Here is a 23020-nt window from a genome sequence, read left to right as displayed (position 1 = left end):
AAAAATCTCGTATCTAAAATCAATAATGTCAACAAAATTGAACCTTGTTGTTGTTGTTGTTGTTGTCTATAAAGTTCACTCAGAAAAATTATCTATTTTGAGCTACGACTTTTTTTTAAAGTAGTGACGAGTCATGTTTGAGCTCACGCTATAAAGTGAAATAATCTATTGTATCTAATTGTAAATATTTTTTATTTTATTTTAATCATGATCGCCGCCATCGAAATCGATGTGGAATATCCTACTAATATTATAAATGCGAAAGTGTATGTAAGTTTGTCACACCTTCACTCTTAGACTGGACTGATTCGCTACTGCTGGTTACTTTTTATCCGATATTCCCACGGGATCGGGATAAAATCTCAAAATCTCAACAGCAGGGATTAGAGTCATGAAGTTTGGCACGTTGTTGTTATGCCAACTTCAGAAGACCAATTTCTTAGGAATTTAGTTATATCCCGGAATTCCAATTCAACTACCAGATCTAATGGTTTACGCGTAAAGTCGCGGGTAAAGTCTAGTATAATTATTTAAATTGTGGTTTTTTTATTAACCTGCCCATGGCCCACGATGTAATGAGTTAATTGACGCAACAGAATGAATACTTAAATAGTTGGAGTCAAAATAACTGAAGAAGTTATTTGATAATAATCAATTTAAACAAAGATATATAATAGAAATATATAGTACTCAGAAGAGTACTAGCTTTTTAACAGATGTAATACTTAAGACCTAGAAGTAGGTAATTTTCAAATCATTAGCTTTGTTATTTTGGAAATTAATTCAAATTATTAAAAATTCTTTATACATATATTCAACGAAAAGTTTGTGCTTTTATAAATTACACTCGGCCGTTATTTTTAGTGTTAATGTGTTCTATATAAGTATGCGAGGACTCACGAGGATAAATAAATACGAGTTAAACAAAAAAAAAAATTAAATCTCACCTGAGATAAAAATAAAACACCACGCGATGCGTAAGCAGTGTTCCAAAAGATATTTGTACTGTAGGTACCAGATGACGAAACATTGTGTGTGACGCTACAAGTGGATTAATTGTGAAACAGGCGCCCCACTTTTCCGCGACTGGAAAACTACATTATGTGGTAGATTAGTACTTAACTTAACCCATATAATGCCCAGAACTATTTTTGGTCTCCGATTTCTTCTTTAGCACAAACGTCACAAATAAGCAATTTCTTTTGCAAAATCGCGCGTTAGTTGATACCTATTTTTCGGGACAAAAACGACCCACTGGGCATATATGGGTTAAATTATGTTTTGTTACCGACATGAACTCGTGAAACCACTACTGACCTTCATTGTTTCGTTATTATATTGTAGTAACTTGTTGAAGATAACGAGTTAGTTACATACTCGTTTGATGTTTTCAAATGAAAAAAGAACATTATTTTTGAAAGAATTTGTTAAGCTTGCAATGATAATTAAGAACTAATTCTGTAAGTCAAAATTCACCCGCGTTTAGTGCTCGGATTGCCGTACAGTATGGTACGGATAGGTATGTATGTAGTATGCATGACTGCAAGTACAGTCAGCAAAAAAGAAGTATTTTTTATCAAATAGTTATTTAATGGTCCTCTTAAAAAATCGGTTCTAACGTTACTTACCTATTTGTATTTGAAATAATCTACGTTCTAATATTTCCAAATAGGATGACTGAAGGTCAGACAGAGTATTGAACTATGGACTCTCACAATAGAAACGTTTATTTGACTGCGGAATTATAACTTTGAATTATTGTTATGGTAATATTTGAAACATATCTTGTGAAAATGTGACGTGAAAGCGGTGAAAAACTTGAAATGAGAGTGGAGCAGGGGAAATGATCCTAGTTCATTTTCACAAGTGTAGTCGACCGTCAAAGTCCTTTAACATCCTAAGATTCAATCAATGTTAGTTGTGCTATTTCAAACGTTAAATTAATAACAAGTCAACGCGATAACCAGTCTTATGGTTTTTACCCCACTGCCCGAAGAACTGTTATTTTCTGATATTATGCCTAGTTGAAAATTTAATCCGAGCCGAGCGGTAGTTTTGTAGCTTTACTGACATATTTATGCCATTTTCGAGTGGTATTTTGAAAGATGTGATTCCAAGAATCGGCTTGTCAGAACTTATACTTTGTAATCCTAAGTTACGTATAAAATCTTGGCAGCATCGCTTTGGCATATCATCCTTATTCCGCGTCCGATTGATAATGATAAAATCATATTCTAGTATTTTATGTAGGTACGAGCACTTGTACCTAATAAACACACGCACTCACGCATGCACGTTTTGTCTATATGATGGTAGCCAAAAATATAATTGAAATTACCTATACTTACAGGTAACAGATATCCAAAACAAATTATCAAGCAAATTGACAAACCAAACAATTAACAAAGTAACAGTAGGCCTACTACGAAAGTCGAAGTTCGTATCGTACCGTCCCTCTCGCTCTCGTATGAAATAATATTAGCGTCAGCGGGACGCTACGATACGAACTTCGATTTTGCTCGAGCAACAAAAAATGTTATTTCTTTATAAGTAGAAACTGCTTTGGCTTATGTATCGGCTAAGTTATATCCATGTTTAACTGTGTTAAATATGCTGTTTGTTTCCCAAATAAATAAATTCCCTATCACCACCTAAAAACTAGGTAAGTAGGTAACGTATGATGTATACCATTAAATAAATAAATACATCCAAAAGCAATGTGAAAAACGTGTTTAACGGTCAACTGTTATTTCTTTTTTGTAAATCTTTTTCAGCCATTCTAAAGCTCTATGTAGCTCAAGCTTTTTTAGGACAGTTCCAAATAGATTGCACAATTCATGTGAATCACTCAACGGAAGTGTCTGTCTGTATTTATTTAACGAATAAATGGTGTAATACTTGACACACACGCAAACATAGATATTTAACACGTCGCCTGACTTGTTCTTAACAAAATACACGCACACAATTAAAATTATAAGAGAAGTCATATTATGAAAGTAGCACATTCTTTTAAACATATTTTTAATTATATATGCACATTTTCCATGTTGTTATGCATAGTCGACCTTGCGCATAGAAGAACCGTAAGTAATCGAATTAGTCATAGTCATGGTGGTAGTCATTGCCGTAGATAAGTCAACCGCATTCTGTCTATACTTTTTATTTGAATGAAATCGGCCCTGAACGTGACCACAGGCTATTACCATAGCATAAGTTTTTAACATAAGTTTAACGTTTTTTTCTTAGATGTCTTTTTAATTATTTAGTCTATTTTACATCCCTCTACTGAGCAAAGGCTTCACTTTTGTTCCACTCTCGCCTACTGGACGTGAGTTCTTGCCATCCCTTCCCGCGTTACCTCGCCATGCTTGTACTCGTAACTCATAAGCATCTAGGTCGTTCGGGATCGCTGCGGTCTGCCTCTATTTCGATATCCATCATTAACAATGTTTTAATAAGTCAAACCTAATTCACAATTCCCATGTGCTGCTCGTAATTCACAATAAAACTAGAACTCAGTACCATTTTAATTTTACGCCACTGTCAACGCGTGACATAAAATGTTTCCGTTTTTAACCGACTTCAAAAAAGGAGGAGGTTCTACGTTCCAATGTTTGTATTTTTTTTTATGTATGTTCACCGATTACTCAGTCAATTTTGGACCTATTTTCAAAAAAAAATTGTATTGTTTGAAACAGTACTCTTCTGAGGTGGTCCGATTGTCACCAAGTCAAGATCTGATGATGGGATCCTAGGGAAATCGAGGGCAAACTTCAATTTTTATAGGCACACCTATGGCGATTTTGGCATTTTTAGCATTAAAACAAGCATTTACATTCAGAAAGTATCATTTGGTAAACTAAATCTGATGAAGAAGACCGTAGATGGCCAATAGCTAAATAACGCTCGCGCGTCTATAAACAATAATGGTTAATATACCTAGTAAGCGACTAAGAAGAAGCTTCTTTCGAACTGATCTGATGCTGAAGCCGTAAGGTAGGAAACGGAACTCTGTTATAAAACAACGTAACTCACCGTTACGCAACGTAACGCAACGTAACGTGTTTGGGATTAATGGAATCGTTGTGAGATGTACTTCATTCTACTGTTTCGCAATATTCCAGAAATAAAATAGGTATGCCGTTATATAATTTAGTATCTTCGCGCTAAGATCATTACGAATAAATTATTTGGACTTCAAAGAATTTTCTACCATAACATGTTTTATTGCCACTATTTGTAAAGTAGGTACTGGCGGCTGTTCAAATTCTTCACTAAGTACCTACTAGTGTTACTGCTTGATATGACCCTTAGACTCGGAGATACCTTTTGTATTTTAATCTGTCATCTCACAGGATAACAGGATCAAAGGAATTTGGGCACAAATTTGTGCCTCTGGGAGAGGACAGGTTAATGCATATACATGTTTGATTAATTCGGGTTAACGCTTGACAGATGGGCGTGCCTTCAGTCAATTTTCAACTTTGACGTCATACAAATAAAGCCATTATTAGTATAGGTACCGCTACCCACGTTTACAGATTATGTAAAAACTATTTTATTTGTATGATCTCAAAGTTGAAAATTGACTGAAGGCACGCCCGTCTGTCAAGTGTTAACTCCAAGTAATCGTACTGTAACATTAAGAATAAGGAACATTTATTTCATAACTATCATAATCAATAGAATGTAACAAATATTCCAATATCTAATTCTAATTCGATTATTGTTGAATATCTAACTCAAGATCAAGACCAATATCCTCGTTATCCTTGAAAATCATGCGTCCAGATAAGATAGCATTTTGTTTGTGCCGTTGATTTGTCTTGCGTTCAATAAATGGACAGATTTTTATATAACTTTCGCGATATGTATTTCTATATTATTAACAGTCCCATTAATATACTGAGCGGCAAAAAATTTTGGGGTAATAAGTAATTCTGTATGACGAGTGGGCCAAATTTTGTGCCGCTGAGTATATTATCAGCAATTGGGTTGATAATGGTTAAAAAGATTTCCTTGGCTTCGAGGAACTTCAATGTGTTCAAGTACCTATTATTATCTCTTCAGGGACTTTACACAAAGCTGCACTGATAGCAAAAATGTCCCATAATCAGTCAATTGGAGTGTTTTCTTTTGATAACGTTTCAAATTATGTTTAATTCACTTGATGAACACGTTGTTTTGTCATTAGAATCTATTTTAAACTAGCTGCCCGCCCCGTTTGCACCAATGAAGAAAATGAAACCAAATCGTGTCTCACTCATTCACTTTTTCATTATGGAGATTTTCAAACATTTTCTTTCATGCAAACCTTGTCCTGGCATTTACGAACAGCATAAAAGAATTAACCGATTTTAGATGCAGATGTTCTGAAGTGTCGCGCTTGCACATTCGAGATAGAGGTGTGTCCATCTGAGCATGCGCGAGTTGGCTTCTTGCCACACGTATTCGTCACATGACGCCACAGCACAGACGATAAGTCTTTAGATGACGTGACTATCTAGAACGTACAAAATGTAATATTTGAAACCCCTCAATCAATACAAGCAGTTTCATTTGCAATGTCACGGTGCATTTTGAAAAACTTTTTAATTTAATTTTCCCCCTGAAAATGAAATCGATAATCAAATTTATAAATATGTTTATGGAACGTGAATGAAAACGATAATCAAATTTATAAATATATTTATGGAACGTCACGTAGGTACATATGCATGCAGTGACACATGATTTTTCTTTATTAAGTTTTCCCTAGACTAGATTTTTTTTGCAGGTTCTCACGCGGTATTATAGTTTATATTATTTCGTTTTCTAGATTTTTTTACCGTACAAAACACACTAGACTCAAGCAACATCCTCCTCTGATGGACAGAGCCATATAAAAAAAAAACCTAAGATTTCCATTGAAAACTAATATTGCAATTTTTTGTTATAGATCCAGTGACGATCAAGTCCAAGGCTCTCCACTGGAAGAAGATGGATTCTTCTGACCATCTCTTCCTCGTCGAAAAGACGAGGCCTGCAGCGCTTAAACGATGCCTAAGTAATGTTTTTCAGTAGAGAAACGCTTAGTTATTGAGCTGGTTATGGCAAACTGCCAGAAGATGGCGTTGTATCAACATTTAGCGTTATGCTAAACGTTAACGCACGGGACGAGCTATTCGCCTTAAGTTACGTGGAATCACGCATTTTCACAAAAATGGCTATATTATCTTGAAGTCACATGTGCTTGTGACTTTCCGTTTGGATATCAGAGCCAGCATATTTTATTTCAACTGTATCACTAGAATGAGTTTTGATCAAGCTTCTTATATTTTCAAAGATTTCGGTAGGCTATGATGTAACTGGCAATAGATAATTGACATTAATTTTAGTGTATTTGTGTGCAGTTCATATTATGAACAGAATTATCAATAAAAAGTATACTTAAATATTGCCTGAATAATTAAATCACATTTCGAAATGTTAGGATGTTAGTTAAATTATTCACGATCAGTTTCACAGGGTAAACTGAAGATCGATGCGGGTATTTTACAGTGATTATTAGATATTTCGACTTGTTGAATTTCGTGCCGCCCTAGTTGCTAACTACACGTATTTAAATTTAAGATAGGGTGTCTAATGGCCAAAAAATGCTAAATATTCAGATTTTTGAAGCAATTAAGAACTCATGATTATCTCTAAAATGGTAAAATTTTATGAAGGTAAGGTAACTTAAAATAACTAAATCCTAATCCCTAATCAAATCATCCTTTACATTACATTATCCGCATCGGCTTTCAATTGACCCTGTAGTATGCTATAAATTTTAGTTGCTATGGTATTAGGAAATTTCCTGTTTTTAGTATTATCACGTGGCACAGCCATGACCTATTTTTGTGATAATTAATCACTAGGCTTAGATTAGATTTTATCTCGACTCAGATACAGTAGGTGTTTCTTGAACGTTGCGAAACTGTATGCAAAAATTTAGAGCGTAGCTAGACAACTTCAAAAAAAAAAAACGTTCGACTTTAAAATACAATATCTATTTTTGACATTCCAAAATGCAAGTCTGGTACTTCGCACTCATAAAAATCGACAAAACATATATGCCTTGACATAGATTGTGTATCTATTATTATTTATTATAATCCACGTTAAATCTTTTTAATAAAATAGTGTGTCGTTGAGAACCCAGCACGTAGTTAAGTTACTTTAAGTATTGTAATGTGATGATTTTTAAGTTTGAAACTCAGAACCGTTGTCTGAAAATTACACGAACGTGTTAAAAATGTTGAGCAGCTCTTGTATATGAACATTATCGTCAGTAAATGTCAGACTTTTGTATTAAAACATCTCAATATCAGTAATGATGTTCAGATGTTATCACGACTATTCTGCCAAGCCGATAAGGGGGTGTGTTAGATCGTTTGGAGCGCCAGCGCCACAAGGTTCAGAAGGTTCAGAGTATAGTTGATTGTGTTTCCTCCAGTAGGTACCAGTTTTATTGCGATAATTTGATCACCACCTTATTTGTGATATTTTTAGATACACTTACAGTTAAGATGATTTGTTTTATTGACCGTCTATTCAGTCTAGACGGAAGATAAGACGAAATTAAACATTATACTTTTTTATGTACTTAAAGATATTTATTGTGATTATAATTAAGTTGGTGTTTTATTTTCATTTATCAAACTCCATTTAAATTTTTAAATGTATTGTAAAACAAATGTAAAGTAACAAAAATCATTATAATTTAATGAAATAAATTGTGTGTTTAATACATAGTTACGTGTTTATTTATTTTTAAACAGCAACCTTTTTAACGCCCGACGCAAAATGAGGGGTGTTATGAGTTTGACCGCTATGTGTGTCTGTCTGTCTGTCGCACCGTAGCTCTTAAACGGGTGGACCGATTTGAATGCGGTTTTTTTGGAAATCAGGTTTTCTAGCGATGGTTCTTAGAAATGTTTCATCAAAATCGGTTTCGCCGTTTTTTAAATATTGAACTTTTAAGTGATAGTCGGGGGTTTTCCAACTTTTTCATGGTTCGGTTATTGATCGGTCCCAAAACAATGAGTAGCAAACAGACATTGCCTCTACACTGGATTTTTGTATTCGCATTAATTATTCTTAAATGTTAACTCTTTTTTTTTTCTATGGCCTTACCTATCACTTATCCCATCCTAACCTGTAATTTAAACGACTAATTCTTGTATACGGCATGAAAAAAATATCTTCCGGAAAATTTATTTCGGACAACAGAATATTAACTGAACTGTCAGACCGGTCCAACTTGTACGCCACCTCTTGAAGAGTAGGTTAATAACATTTAGTAATCGCTACTCGTCAAAAGATGGCGCTGCTCTGCAGTGTCATACAGTGTGATAGGAACCAACTTGAATGACACCAATGGACACCAAGCAGCTAACAAAAATGTGATGATAAAACCAAGATCCTCTCATTAAAACACGTTTTACTTTTAAAATACTTTTATTCAGAACAGCCACCGGCCACCATATACTACACCTAAACTTAATAATTACAAATTGTTCCAGATACTCAGTGTCCTGCTTGCAACCTTGTATCATAGTCATATCATATCAGTGAGCATAATTAGTGAGCAGCAGCAGAAGTATTTGGGAAAAGCCAGGGGCTGACTTTCACGATGGACCACAACCCACTGTGTAGAAGTCATAGTAGTATCTAACATCGCATTGCTTGCTTGGGAAGAGACGCTCATACGCTCACTTTCATAGGCTCAATTGCCATGTTGTAAATACCTAGCCTTATTTTTACAAATAATTAAGGCCCAGCAGCGGCGTCTTAGCCCATGTAGCGCCCTTGTGCAATTATTAGTTTAGCGCCATCTAGGAAGCGCGCGGTCAAAATGGAATAGGTACAAAGTGCCGCGGCCGGCGCCCCTAACACCGCTGCGCCCGTGTGCAACGCACACCCTGCACTATAGGTAAAGACGCCTCTGAGGCTCAGCTTCAAAAATTACGCACATCTGCAGCTGGGAACATTTCATGATGAGGGTCCGGAGTGAAATGGTTTGATGGTTTTTTGTCACAATCGAGTTAGACTAAAATCAATCAGTCACGCATATTGCCATGCGGTTATATTTGCGGCAGACAGAATAAAGATATATCTCACTAAAATACAAAACACTTCGTACAGGTCCATGGGTTGCTCAGTCTTATTACTATCCTGTACACTGTCCAGCTGTTAAGCACACTAATATTTCTTGATTGTCTTCCGTATGAGAGCCATGCGTTGCTTGTGGGCCTCAGTGACAGCTGCGCGTTTGTACGGACGCAGCTCGTCGTTGCCGAAACCAGGGATCCACATGTTCCATTGTCGCTCTAAAGAAATACATGAAACACAAATTAAACTTGATATAATTGTTTCAGCTGATATGTCGCGGAAATCCATATCTACGCCGTTTTAAATTGCTGCTCTGCTTAGGTAATGCAACAAGTTTGTACTTAATTTATTTTGAAAAGATAAAAAGTTCGGAGAACTTCACAGACACTAATGAATTTCTTCACAGGTAGAGCAGGTTTCCTCACAATGTCTTCCTTGCCTATAAAGTTCATGGTAAAATTCAAATGTAAACTAATAACGCACATACATGTATTCCAAAAAATTCAGAGGTGCAGGCCTAAGCTTGATAGACCCGGAGATGGTGACACAAAATATTAGATCATTTGTACCAGTATGGCGGTTCTTCAGGGGTCTAATTACGGAATGACGAAAAAGAAAATTAATCGCGTGGGCGTTTATCGAACGTGTCGGATAAATAACGTGTCGAACGATTTTTACCACAAAAAAAACCGGCCAAGAGCGTGTCGGACACGCCCGAAATAGGGTTCCGTAGCCATTACGAAAAAATGAAGTAATATTTGGTTTATGGTTTTAAAAGACCTATCCAACGATGCCCCACACTATAGGGTTGGATGAGAAAAAAAAAACATCCCCACTAAACGACTATGGGAGGTACCCTAAAAAAAATTTTTTTTTAATTTTCAATTGTACTATTTTGTCGGCATAGTTTACATATATATCCGTGCAAAATAACAGCTTCCTAGCATTGATAGTCCCTGAGCAAAGCCGCGGACGGACGGACGGACAGACAGACAGACATGGCGAAACTGTAAGGGTTCCGTTTTTGCCAGTTTGGCTCCAGAACCCAGAATGATTGTATTTTCCGATAGTCGTTAAAAAAAGATGTAGGCGGTAGCGTAATGCCATACTTCTCCGGTGTGGCTTACAGCCCGCCATACCGACGCGAATACATTAATTTAAAAAAAACCAATTCAACCATCAGGAGACCCACTTCCCACTTGCTTGTTTGCCATCTAGTTGAATAAAAAAAAAACCATTTGTTCCAGGCTAATTTTTGTACAGCTAATCATCGTCGAGTAGCCATTCACGAAATACACCATGCCATACTTTTCTGGCGATTCCAAATGGCCGCCATACCGCCGCAAAGGAGTAATTTTTTTTTTAACAGTTCAGTGTATGATCATTAATAGAAGTCTGATAATGCCATACCTGTGGGAGGTGGCGAATTTTTTCAAAATTATAAGATTTGGTGTATGGCGCCACTTTTTCAAACATTGGTCATTATAGCCAGTGTTATTTTGGTATATAAAATAGTGCTGGGACTTTTTTCTAGGTTGTTACATCCAATATAATTATAACTGGTTTCATAATAAACAGTTTTGACTCTATTTTAGACATAGACATAACTTTATATGTTATCAAAAAGTACAGTGACTCTTAATATACATTTTCAATTCATCTCACCTAAATGCAACTGAACATCACGTAACTCCACACTGGGAGCATGCCGGTGTTTGGCAAGAGCACATGCAGCATTGAGGGACGTGTCAATAAAGTCATCAGCCAGTTGTAGCAGCATCTCCTCTACTTCCTCGTCCAACTGGACTGTGGGGTCCACTTCTCTCACAAGCTCTTGAAGTCTTGGTCTGCTGAGGAGCTGTGGGGAGTAAATGTTTAAGTTAGCATCTTATATCCAAAGTAATATTATAATACTCTAACACTTGCATCCTTATTTAGCTTTGATTCTAGACCAGGATTTCATAAAGTGGGGTCCATGGACCCCTTAGGAGATTGTACCATGTGTATCTGGGGTCCACAGTAGGTCAGTCTGTAAAAATTAGATAGTGGTTTGGCCGGATACTGGATATTCAGCCTAGTTTTACGTACAATTAAATTAAGCTAATTCAAACATGCGCATGACACTCTGTGCAGGTTGCAACTTGTAGTATAATTAATTAGCATAGGGGCTGTTTCACCACCCATTGATTAATTTTAACTGACTGATAAATATGATGTTGTTTCTGTTTGTCTTGCATGAATAGACGCGAGACAGTATCATATTTATTTGTCCATCAGTTAAAATTAATCAATGGGTGGTGAAACAGCCCCTTAGAATAATAAACTAATGTCAATAATTGATACATTCATAAATAAATACCAGTTTTTAATCATAACTATAAGTTTTTGGCTGAATAGTAAAATAGTGGCCGGATAGGCTGGATACCGGATACTGGCCAGATATCTGTTGCATCTCTAGTAAAAATACATATTTATTAGGAAATTTCCAGGGGTCCACTACTGCAAAAAGTTTAAGAAATCCAGTCCGAGACACTTGTCACACTGCTTCTGATTTATTAACACAAACATAACATACATATACACACCGTTATTTAGGATTATTGTGTCACTAACAATGCTATGGACAATAAGGATTTTCTATTATGGTCTCAAATAAATCATTTTTTTTTCTACATCCTAATGTTACACGTTGATTAGACAACCCTCTTCACTCAATTGTAACAAACAACCACACAAAATCACAAAATGATAAGTGGGCCCTGGACACTTGCCCATTGGAAATGAATGGTCTGCTCATTGACTTTAAGTTACGTTAAACTTTCAATTTTTCTTCAGATCAACTGGCCGTATGGAAAAAATGGATCAGAACCATACCTGAGTAGTTTGGTCGCCACCTCCGCTTTGGCTTACTTTCGCTCCCACCTGTGCTTGCGTGCCCATTGGGCTGTGCTGTGAAGGAGAGCTCTGTATCGAACTAGACTGCAGCTGTGGACTCTGCAGCGGGTTATTTGCATATTGAATGGCCCCTGAAGGATTCATGGCACCAATAGTGGGCATATTCGATCCTTGGTTCATATTGTTGGACATACAAATAATATGCCTGAACTAAACGAAGAAATGTTTCGCGATATAAGACTGAAATGTTTACGAGGTTGCTTAACAAATGGAAAATTAATTGTTTTTATTTTCAGTAAAAAAAACACGACACCAATTTCCAAACGCTTTACGTTGTTTTGTTTGACACTGTTGAGATGACACTTAACAGCTTGACTTGACAGAACAAGTGACCAGTGCTGCCATTGCAAACCCAATTTATCCCAAGTCGCTAGGCTAATGGTAAAAGTAGCTTTTTATTTCAAGTAGATAAAAAAACCGTAACCCACTATCTGAACCTCTTTCCAAAAAACCATACAGTTAAGAATTCCAAAAACCGTTTAATGAATCGTTCGAATATTTTTTTGCACTAAGTACTTTTTTTTTCATTACTAGCCTAGTTAGAAATACTTACTTTCTAGCCTAAAATTACTAAGTTGGCAACACTGAAATTGTTTTTTTTTTATTTATCTCCATAGATAAGCAAAAGGAACTAAGCCTATACAAAGTCAAACAGTTACACATAACTTTCTAACAATAACTTAAAATGATTTAAATTAAAAAAAAGAACTATATACAAAAGTTTAAATTAAACTAAACTACTTACAAATAAAAAAAAACCCCCCAGATCAGCGGTTAATAGTTATTGTTGTGTGCAGGTGGTAGGACCTTGTGCAAGGTCCGCCCGGATTGCTACCACCGTCTTGCTCGCTAATCCTGCCGTGAAGCAGCAGTGCTTGCACTGTTGTGTTTCGGCGTGAAGAGTAAGACAGCCGGTGAAATTACTGGCACTTGAGGTATTCCATCTTCGGCCTCTAGGTTGGCAACGCATCTGCAGTACTGGTGTTGCTGATGTTTATGGGCGGTGGTGATCTCTTACCATCAGAAGACCCACTTGCTCGTTTGCCATCCAGTCAAATAAAAAAAAAGTACAAAGGCCGACTTATCCCTGAAGGGATCTCTGCCAGTCAACCTGTCTAAGTTCCTAGTCAAAGTTTTAGTTAGTAGACATTATCGACAGATTTACGTAACTCTAGGCGATTGAAACGTTTCAGGGTGTCATCCAATGTATTACGACAACCACATATTGGTAATTAATTATTCGTTTGTGTTTCGACTATTTTCTAGTTAGAGAAACGTGCAAACAAACAAACACCCAAACAACAAATTGGGATTAATCATGTTACTATCAGGTAATTAATAATATGTGGCATAGGTTATCATATTTGTTGATTGTAGAAATTTGGACAATCATTTAAAAATAATTAAGTTTAAGTAAATAATTTATTTGAATCAGTCAATATCGTCATCCATCAGAGATGAAGTATCTGAGAAGTCTTCGAAATCATTTTGAATAAACTTGTCGGGGGTTATTTTATTTTTTGACATTTCAGTGTAAAATTCTTTAACGGCGCTCTGAATGTCCCAGTTGTGGATCTTGAGACGCCTGTAACAATATAAATATTAAGAATTGTGTTGCCAGCTGTATACGTTTCACGACACACCTCACACCGCGGCGGCGGCTACGAAACGCCCACTGCGCGGTACCGCTCTGGGGGGCTACTACGAAATTCGAAAATCGAAGTTCGTATCGTACCGACCCTCGCACTCTCGTATTAAATAACATAAGCGTCAGCGGGACGGCAAGATACGAAGTTCGAGTTTTGCACTTCGTAGTATTTAGGTCTGCTCCTACGACGGCTCGACTAAAGTAAGAAAATTTAACATGTAACTTGTTTCGTCAAGTAGTCGCGCGAGCAGAGCGGTGGCGCGCAGTGCGCGATTTGCAGCAGCCGGCGTGGCGTGTGATCCGGGAAGAAGGGCGACGAACTAGCCCGAAACATGTCGAGCTAAACTTGATTTAAGACGTGAGTTATCCGGTTTATTTCACTATAAGTATTTATCGACTTACAATTCGACCTCCGTCTTTTTAAGCTGTGTGAGGTATCCAAATGCTCTGCTAATTGCCTCAGTTTCTTCTGACTCCGGGTCGATGAGCGCTAGGGAATTCAAATTTCTTATTTGAGTCTGCAACAGAACAAAATAATGGATGAATATCACTCAATACATAATGTGACACCACTATTAGGTGTTCTACCGCCCATTACAGTACAGTCAGGGCCGTCTTTCACCTATTAGAGGCTTTGGGCACAACATGCTGCATTCGGTAAGCTTGATTTCCAGGCGAGTGGAGTAGCTATCGGTTATCGTTTGGTAATGGAGGCCCCAATGCATTGATCGCGGGGCCCTGGGCGTTAGTAACTCCTCGGAGCCGATGAGATTTAAATGAAGCTAAGGTATTCGCTTGAGGATCTGACTTATGAATCTTCAGATCCGGATTTACCCGTCTCTTATGGGTACGGTACGATAAGGTAAGTTCGTAAATATATCGTATGTGGGTTAGTCAACTATTTAGTGTTGCCATGGTACCGTCTCCTGAGTAACTTATTAATTTTACGGGGTACAAATCCACTAAAAGTTAGGAGTTGTGACAATTGTAAGGCAAATTCCTTCATGGTTCATCTTCTAAGCATCCTAATAGTACACATTGCAAACAGTTCTCTAAGAAAGTGTATCACTGATGTCTCATGAGTGACGGGACAATAACAACACCTTACATTATACTAAAACAGTACCTTAAAGCTATTCTCGATCTGCTCCTTAGTGGCAAATGATACGGTGAACATTTCATTAGTGATGTGGTACACGGAGTTGGAATTGAGCACGTATATGCTAAACACGAAAGTGCGTCGGAACTGGTAGTAACGCTCTGGAATGTTCACATCGAACGATTTCTCCCGATATATGCCATCCACCACTAGTATCAGGGTCTTTTTCTGAAATGTTAATTCAAGAATTACCATAATAGGTTTCAGATAACTAAAAAAAAACCGGCCAAGTGCGAAATGGACTCGCGGGCGAAGGGTTCCGTGCCGGCAAAAAAATCAAGTTGATTGTATGGGAGCCCCCTTTAAATATTTATTTTTTTAGTGAATATTTCAAGCGTCAAGCGAAAAACGGCAAAAAACACGTTTGTTGTATGGGAGCCCCACTTAAATATATATTTTAATGTTTTTTTTTTGTATTTGTTGTTATAGCGGCAGCAGAAATACATCATCTGAGAAAATTTCCACTGTGTAGCTATCACGGTTCATGAGATATAGCCTAAAGACAGACAGACGGACAGTGCAGTCTTAGTAATAGGGTCCCGTTTTTACCATTTGGGTCCAAAACCCTAAAAAAAGGAACTAAGAAGCAATGGTTCGAAACCTTTCCACGTCATTCGTTATTAACAAACGCATGCTATACTCACGTCATGTTTCAGTACGTCGACGCAGAACGTCGTGGGGTCGTGTTCGGACTTAGGAAGTCGCATTAGTACCGTCATGGCGGCATCGCGACACCGAAACAGTTTGTTATGGGTCAAGACTAGATTACGTTTGACGGGGTGTAGGATGTTGCGTGCGTGTGAAGAGTACGCGAACATCTCTTTGTCTTCCGCATCTGAAGCATTAAGATGATATAATGAGGGCTATCGCGTATGAATTCGCCACTAGAGGCGCTAGTGTAGCGTGAGGTCTCCGAAATGTCAAATCTCATAGTTTTTGGGTGAGCTACGCGGGTTTATTTATAATTAGAATAATTTTGTGAATATTTTGCAATATCTGAAATTAATTATGGCAAATATGCGTTCCGGGCAATGAATGTCTGTGTTTTGAGACAGTTTTGTCTTTCGGAAACCTTCGTCCTCCCTTTTTTCCGAACAAAACGGGGACTATGCAACACTGTGGCATGCTCGATATTTTTATGGTACGGTTTTAAGGTGTATTAAATATGATTTTAATCTAAACTTTTGGTTTTCACGCCCGTAATAACAGACTTTGAAAGCCATACTTAAAAACCTCACGCAACAGTGCGCCATCTAGTGAGACAAAAAACGATAGCCCTCATTCGATCTCTTGTGAGACATTATTTGTATATAATGAATAAAAATTACTACTTTGCAGTACCTAAAGTCTGACTAGCGAATCGTGGCAGCATGAAATGGCGGCAAATAAAAGAAAGTCATCATCATCCTAGCCTATATACGTCCCACTGCTGGGCACATGCCTCCTCTCAGAACAAGAGGGCTTGGGCCATAGTTCCCACGCGGACCCAGTGCGGATTGGGAACTTCACACACACCATTGAATTGCTTCGCAGGTTTATGCAGGTTTCCTCACGATGTTTTCCTTCACCGCAAAGCTCGTGGTAAATTTCAAATGTAATTCCGCACATGAATTTCGAAAAACTCAGAGGTGCGAGCCGGGGTTTGAACCCACGACCCTCAGCTTGAGAGGCGATAGGTCAAACCACTATGCCACCACGGCTTCCGGCTTCGGAATAAAAGAAAGTACTGGCACAATATTTCACAGATAAAAAAACTGTCACAAACGCGTACGCGTACGCACATTCGTACATTGTATAAAGAAAATGAAAACATAGAAAATGAATGAAAAGACGGAGCATGGATTTTATTCTAAAAAACATTGATTAGGTAATTAATTCAGAATGATCTTAGCCATAGTCAAAATCTCCTGATTTGTACCTATACATAAATATTTTTCTTTCTATGCTTCGTCCTCATCTCTCTTCGCCGGCCTGACATATGTGACGGAATGTTGGCATAGTAGTTTCTGATCTGAGTAGGGGTGTCAATGTCAATTTTCATTTATTACCTGCTGCGCGTACAAAGTCGCGGGACAACGCTAGTATTATTATGAATGTAGGGAGGCACTTTAAATTGTTTTTATTTTTATTATTATAAGAGGTAGGCAAAAGCATGTAGGTCATCTGATAGAAAATTTAGTTAAAGCATAAAATCCAAATCTTACCAGTAAACGACGTGTTCAAAGTCAAAGTACACCTGACGTCGTAGAAAGTACTAACTTTGCTTCGCGTGGAATCGTAATTAGCGAAGTACAAAGTCAAAAACTTTTCGACCAGCATTTTCGTCCGCCTGTCAGGTGTTTCCAGGAAATTCTTGAAGAATGGCAACATTACGCCGTGTCGGTTTAAGGTTACACCATCCTGAAGACAGAAGTAAGATTATTGTATCTCACTTATCTCTAATGGCCACACAAGAAAACGGCAATTCAATTTGACAGATCATAAACTGTTTCCTCCCGTCTTTCTTCATTTACAATCTTTTATTCAACACACGCACTGCCAGCGAAATTGTACGCCATTTCATTGTGACATGGTTCCACCTATCCTAATTTCTCATTCCATCACGCAGAACACTATTGAACTTTGAAGTGACAGTCGGGGGTTTTCCAACATTTTGTTGGTTAGGTTATTTAATAGTATGTTTCCGCCTGTACGATTTTCCTATGACAGAGAGCCTTTTTGGTGAAGTCGTGGATAACATTGATGAAGCTATTTCAAATATTTAATTAGTTTTTAAAAAGATTATGGCCCTATCCATTGGAGAACAATTTGACCAGTGTCTAGTGGGATTAGCCGTTTGTACTGTAAAAAATATTAGATAACGAAATATGAGGGAAAATGGATGAACGATGACAAAAATTTAATCGAAAATAACATCGATTTAGAATACCAACCATGCGTACCATACATGCTTAAACACCTTCTAAGCACAGTTGCGCTGTCAGTAACGCGTGCTTCGTTATCGGATCAACACGCCGAAGTGCTCCGTAAAAAAGTACAAAAATAGAAATTGACTCAAGCTATACTTTTGTTTAAAATCATCTTAAATCGAATAAAAAAAAAAACAATCGCGTGTACTCGAAATAACACCTTAATTTTCGTAACATAAGGTTGCATGTAACGAAAATTTAAATGTTCTGAAGTACATTATGTGTTTTTGATTTGCTTTAGTAGACGCACGCACTTGTAACTTAGCGATGGGACTTTTTTGCGACTTGAATTTGTAGGTGACAGTGCATCTAGGGTATTCTAAATCGATGGAAAAGAATGGTTACAAAATGTCTCTTACAAGTTCAGTCACCCGCGGGAACCTCATGACAATCTGCTTGACATATGCCAGAGGGTCTGTCTCCTCGCACAATGGGTTGCCTTCAATCCATAGCTTCTCAATCTTACTGCTGATTCTTTGTAACTCTGACAGTGATGGAATCTGTAATAACGTTTTTTTACAAGCTTTTTTTTACTTGAAATATCAGGTAGTATGTTTGTTAAAGACAAATCTTACAAACTAATTTAAATATAAATTTTGTATATATAAGTAAGCGAAGAGAAAAGAAGAGAAGATACCATACACAGTACAGTAAGCAAAAAAAATGGTGGTAGGTAATATATTGGTCAGTCTATTAAATGCCACAAAATGTTGTTATATTTATGATGCTTTTATTGAATACTTACATTATTGTTGCTGAGATTAATTTCAATCAAGTCTCCCTTTATAAAGAAGTTCAGAATCTCAACTGGTACTGTACTGTAAACAATGAAATTTATATCTTAGGCTCTGGCCATAACGTCCAACACCAGCAGTGCTACTACGAAATTGGAAAATCGAAGTTCGTGTTGTTCAGTCCCTCTGATACTTGTGCTATTTAATACGAGAGCGAGAGGGACGTTACGATACGAACTCCGATTTTCGAACTTCGGAGTAGGCCCTCTGGTCGTAACGTCAAACGGCGCGGCGCCGGAATACGACATGTTGTCATTATGGTGCGCCACAAGGTGTAAATAAGGCTAGGGTCTCCTATTTTATGCTATACGCGATGTCTGACATCAGCGTCAACGTTCCGATCGACGTTTGAATATAACGCAGCGTCGATGGTCAATACGTCCGCAGTGGATGTGGATGTTTCAGTCGTTGATTAGTATTTTTTTTTATTAAATCTCGCTATTTTGTATATGACTCAGAGTCATTGACTCTAGACACAACTTGACGCTGCAATGGTTCCAAATATTTATTTTGCAGGTGGTAGGACCTTGTGCAAGGTCCGCCCGGATTGCTACCACCATCTTGCTCGCTAATCCTGCCGTGAGGCAGCAGTGCTTGCACTGTTGTGTTTCGGAGTGGAGAGTAACACAGCCGGTTTTCACTACTAATTACCTTCACTACTAATTTACCTTCATTACCTTAAATTATTATTACTCAAGTCTAAGCATCTGGTGTCTCTTCCCATACGAATCATGAGGATTTTGTAATATGACAGCAGGCTGAGTTTGTAGAAATTAATCTTTTTTTCAGCAAATTCTGAAACATATAAAAATGTGGCTTATATTATTCATTCTCCAAATACTTTCATAATGCATCAGGCTAATTGCAAACTTCCTTCCAAACTTCACCTTTATTAAGGTTCCTGAAACTTTACAGATTCAATCCTTAACTCCACTGTTCTATATCAAGAAAAGACTGACATGGCTGACTGAGCGACATCCCACAGCCTAAACAAATCAAGTTGGAGACTTTAAATTTAGGCAGACATATTCCTTAAGTGTCATAGCAGTTGAATAAGAAGGGATGTTTCAAAATTCCTATGGAATAGAAAGCTAGCCAAGTTTTTATTAATTCACTGTATCCTGTAAAAAGGATGTCCAGCCAAAAAAAAAACATCATTTTTTTTTTCATTTTTCATACAATATGTTTATTTTCAAAGATGGAACATACCTGGATCAGTACAGAAGTTGGACAAATTTAATATCATCTTGTCATTTAGTCTACTACTGACCACACCAGCCACCACGTCATCCACTGTCATCCGGCTGCCAAAACAATCCGTGGATGTCCGATCATTAAACAATAAGTCCAGATTAAACATGTTCCTTTTGTATGGGAACATAAAGTCAAACTTTATAACCTTTGTTATAAAATTGAGGCTGCTTGTGTAAAATGTGGTTATTTCCCCTTGAGATGTGTAGTTTACAGGGATGAGTGATGTCTGGAAGTAATCGCTTAGAGTATCGAAGAGCATTATATCAGTGTCAGGCCAGTTGTGAACCTGAAAGTTAGAACAGTCCTTTATTTTTTGTAATGCAATTTAGGTAAAGTATGTTCAAATTCAAATTTTTATTTCATTCCACGTTGTATAGATGATCGTGTATAGATCGACCATTCGTGAATATCCTCCTAGTTGCATAAAGTGTTAAAATGGTAAATTACGCTAACTATATAAACAAATACGGTAATTTAGTTCATTCAACGAGCTCCAGCCCCAAATCCTATGGATATCTAATCTAACATCGTATCCAAAGAACTATTATTATTAATTAAAAAAAGGAAACTACAATTTACCATAACTTTGTGAAATGAATGTTTAGCGGCTTCATCTTCGGTAACTACACAGTTCTCGATGTATGCTACGACAGTCGACGAGGCTGTGTTTCTGTTCAGTAAAAACTTTTTATAACTTTCTAATCGCTGCGTTTGTCTTGTATTCATTTTGGCTTAATTATTAATTTAATCGTAATTAATTAAAATAATCCGATACCGAAACACAGAAACAAACTATCGGTCTGTCAGTGTAAGTGTCAAGTCGTCTTGTCAAAAGAAATTCAGTCAGGCTATTCGAGGAAATTTATGAGGATTTAGGAGAATTTATTTATTGTGTTTGACTGCATGGTAAAGTTAAAAGTGACAACCTGTAAAATTTATTTATTCGTTTCAAAAATAAAAATACTGTAAAAAGTCATTAAAAATCGATAACATAATTTTTTGAAGATACTCACGCACGGTTACTAATTGACCAGTTTTTTTAGTGACTCGAGTAAAATCCCACGTCAAGTCCATCTTAATCAGTTTATCTGTTTTGATTACTTTACTTTGATATTAGACTTGTGTTTGTCGTTTGTCGGGCTGTGAGATTGGTTATTTTATTTTATTACCATCCCATGTGTGTAGCATTGAGTCTAGAATACAATTCCGAATAAATCCACCATGAGTTCCTCCGTGGCAACCGTCTGCAAGATCATGCTGTTTGTTTTAGTATTAATGAGCGTCATTTCCCATGTTGTCATAGCAAATTCTGCACCAAAAAAATTACAAATTGGAGTGAAGAAGAGGCCTGCTGAATGTCCTGTTAAAAGTAGAAAAGGAGACTTGCTTCATATGCATTACACAGTACGTGTTCATCATCATCATCATCTTTGCCTATACACGTCCCACTACGAGCACAGCAGGGCTACTACGAAACTCGAAGTTCGTATCGTACCGTCCCTCTCGCTCTCGTATTAAACAGTATAAGTGTCAGAGGGACCGCACGACACGAACTTCGAGTTTCGATTTTCGTAGTAGCCCTGCAGTCCTTGTAGAATAAGAGGGCTTGTGCCTTATTTCCCATGCGGGCTCAGTGTAGATTGGGAACTTGTGTTATAACAACATTTTTACCTTTACAGTTACCTTTTCTGTGACACAAATAATTTCATACTATTTTAATAGATATCATGATTAAAGTTTGTTTTGTTACACTTACAATGCAAACAGTTAGTTTGATACATTTTTTTAAAATTTCAGGGCACATTAGATGATGGCACCGAGTTTGACAGCTCCATCCCAAGGGGCAATCCTTTAACATTCACATTGGGGTCGGGCCAGGTCATCAAAGGGTGGGACCAAGGCCTCATGGGCATGTGTGAAGGTGAACAGAGGAAGCTAGTCATCCCACCAGAACTTGCATATGGGGAGGCTGGTGCCCCACCGAAGATACCAAAGTCTGCTACTCTTACATTTCATGTAGATCTTGTGAAGATTGAAAGAAAAGATGAATTGTAAAGTGAATACAGTTCTGTCCAATATAATGTCTTGTCATGTGTCTGTAGCTTTATTTGATTCTAGTGTTTGTCATGCAATACTCAAGTAGACTATGAACAAATTATCATTTTACAATTCTTAAAATTATGGACAGAATAAAAATATTTCTGAGAAAAAATTGTTTTTTTTTTTATATCCATTATACTATATTCTTCAACTTGGGACTTGGGTGATGATTATATTATAATCAGGGTTCAGTTTTGATGGCCTGGTATGACAAAAGTGAACTACAGTCAACACTAACATTAACATTTTATTCTTATTCATACTTACATTCATACCTTTGCATTTATTGAATCCCGTAGGGCGCAGCAGGGCTCCATACAGCTAAAGAACTTAAAGGAGGGCGTGAATAGTAGATTGTACAACAAGAGCATAAAACACCCCATTTTATCCGAGACATTCATATAGCCACAGATAGACATTGAGTGGAAAATGGGTTTAATGGTCGAGTTTTACACTGCTTTTCACTTAGATCAGCTAGCTACTATTCTTGTAATCTGTGACTTAGATTGCAAGGAAATGAAATAGCAACAGTGGAAGTTCACATTCTTTGTACCTTTTATTTTTCATGCATTATTATATATTTATATATTTTTAGTTTTATTGATTTATTTTGATTGACTTTTATATAAATTATAAAATTAAATAAAAAAATAATAATACTTAGAAACTTTTATGTTTCTGGCTGTTTACATCTGATTACCTTGGTCTTAGACGAAGATTTTACTTTATGCACTGGAGTACAAAAAGTTATTTTATGTCGCCTAGATCCAGCATAAATTCGAACTTTACGAGCATGACAAGTGGAAAAAAATGACCTTCGTAAATTTTGCGTAGAAGCGTCACGACATTTTTGCCCCGTTTTCTACAGTTTTCTAAGTTGTCTTTGAGTTTGAATGATGAAGAATACTTTTTGAACGCATCTACTGTCAAAATGAAAAAAAAAAGTCAATTTGTTGTCACAGTAAATTAAACTGTAACTCCTGTACAGTGAGCTGTGATTCAA

The 23020-nt window shown here is 37.0% G+C and overlaps 3 protein-coding genes across 3 annotated transcripts; 1 reads left to right on the top strand and 2 right to left on the bottom strand.

The window, feature by feature from the left end:
* Window positions 1-8465: 8465 nt before the first annotated feature.
* LOC141438933 (transcription initiation factor TFIID subunit 12-like) lies at window positions 8466-12391 on the bottom strand. The gene is made up of 3 exons (XM_074103009.1): window positions 12013-12391; window positions 10804-10996; window positions 8466-9356 (listed from the first exon to the last, which is right to left on the bottom strand). The coding sequence occupies exons 1-3, from the start codon at window positions 12223-12225 to the stop codon at window positions 9229-9231; spliced, it is 534 nt and encodes a 177-aa protein (XP_073959110.1). The 5' UTR covers window positions 12226-12391; the 3' UTR covers window positions 8466-9228.
* A 1105-nt stretch (window positions 12392-13496) lies between these two features.
* LOC141439101 (nuclear RNA export factor 2-like) lies at window positions 13497-20865 on the bottom strand. Its single transcript, XM_074103235.1, has 10 exons — window positions 20497-20865; window positions 19873-20203; window positions 19341-19458; window positions 18615-18687; window positions 18229-18369; window positions 17105-17300; window positions 15545-15735; window positions 14868-15068; window positions 14144-14259; window positions 13497-13678 (listed from the first exon to the last, which is right to left on the bottom strand). Exons 1-10 carry the CDS (start codon window positions 20641-20643, stop codon window positions 13525-13527), a joined length of 1668 nt encoding a protein of 555 aa, XP_073959336.1. The 5' UTR covers window positions 20644-20865; the 3' UTR covers window positions 13497-13524.
* A 139-nt stretch (window positions 20866-21004) lies between these two features.
* On the top strand, window positions 21005-22010 carry LOC141439102 (peptidyl-prolyl cis-trans isomerase FKBP2). The gene is made up of 2 exons (XM_074103236.1): window positions 21005-21321; window positions 21715-22010. The coding sequence occupies exons 1-2, from the start codon at window positions 21139-21141 to the stop codon at window positions 21970-21972; spliced, it is 441 nt and encodes a 146-aa protein (XP_073959337.1). The 5' UTR covers window positions 21005-21138; the 3' UTR covers window positions 21973-22010.
* The last annotated feature ends 1010 nt before the right edge of the window (window positions 22011-23020 follow it).

The sequence above is a fragment of the Choristoneura fumiferana genome, chromosome 20 (assembly GCF_025370935.1).
Source record: "Choristoneura fumiferana chromosome 20, NRCan_CFum_1, whole genome shotgun sequence".
In the NCBI taxonomy this organism is placed as follows: domain Eukaryota; kingdom Metazoa; phylum Arthropoda; class Insecta; order Lepidoptera; family Tortricidae; genus Choristoneura; species Choristoneura fumiferana.
Note: the sequence above shows the minus strand (reverse complement) of the source record. Positions and strands in the feature narration are given on the sequence as shown.

Coding starts and splice junctions, on each gene's coding strand:
- LOC141438933 (XM_074103009.1), bottom strand. CDS start 12,225: ATGTCCAACAATATGAACCAAGGATCGAATATGCCCACTATTGGTGCC. Junction 10,997..12,012: donor GTGGCGACCAAACTACTCAG/GTATGGTTCTGA, acceptor TACTCCCCACAG/CTCCTCAGCAGACCAAGACT. Junction 9,357..10,803: donor TGATGTTCAGTTGCATTTAG/GTGAGATGAATT, acceptor GTATTTCTTTAG/AGCGACAATGGAACATGTGG.
- LOC141439101 (XM_074103235.1), bottom strand. CDS start 20,643: ATGAATACAAGACAAACGCAGCGATTAGAAAGTTATAAAAAGTTTTTA. Junction 20,204..20,496: donor ATTCATTTCACAAAGTTATG/GTAAATTGTAGT, acceptor TCTAACTTTCAG/GTTCACAACTGGCCTGACAC. Junction 15,069..15,544: donor TCGACGTACTGAAACATGAC/GTGAGTATAGCA, acceptor TTAACATTTCAG/AAAAAGACCCTGATACTAGT.
- LOC141439102 (XM_074103236.1), top strand. CDS start 21,139: ATGAGTTCCTCCGTGGCAACCGTCTGCAAGATCATGCTGTTTGTTTTA. Junction 21,322..21,714: donor TGCTTCATATGCATTACACA/GTACGTGTTCAT, acceptor TTAAAATTTCAG/GGCACATTAGATGATGGCAC.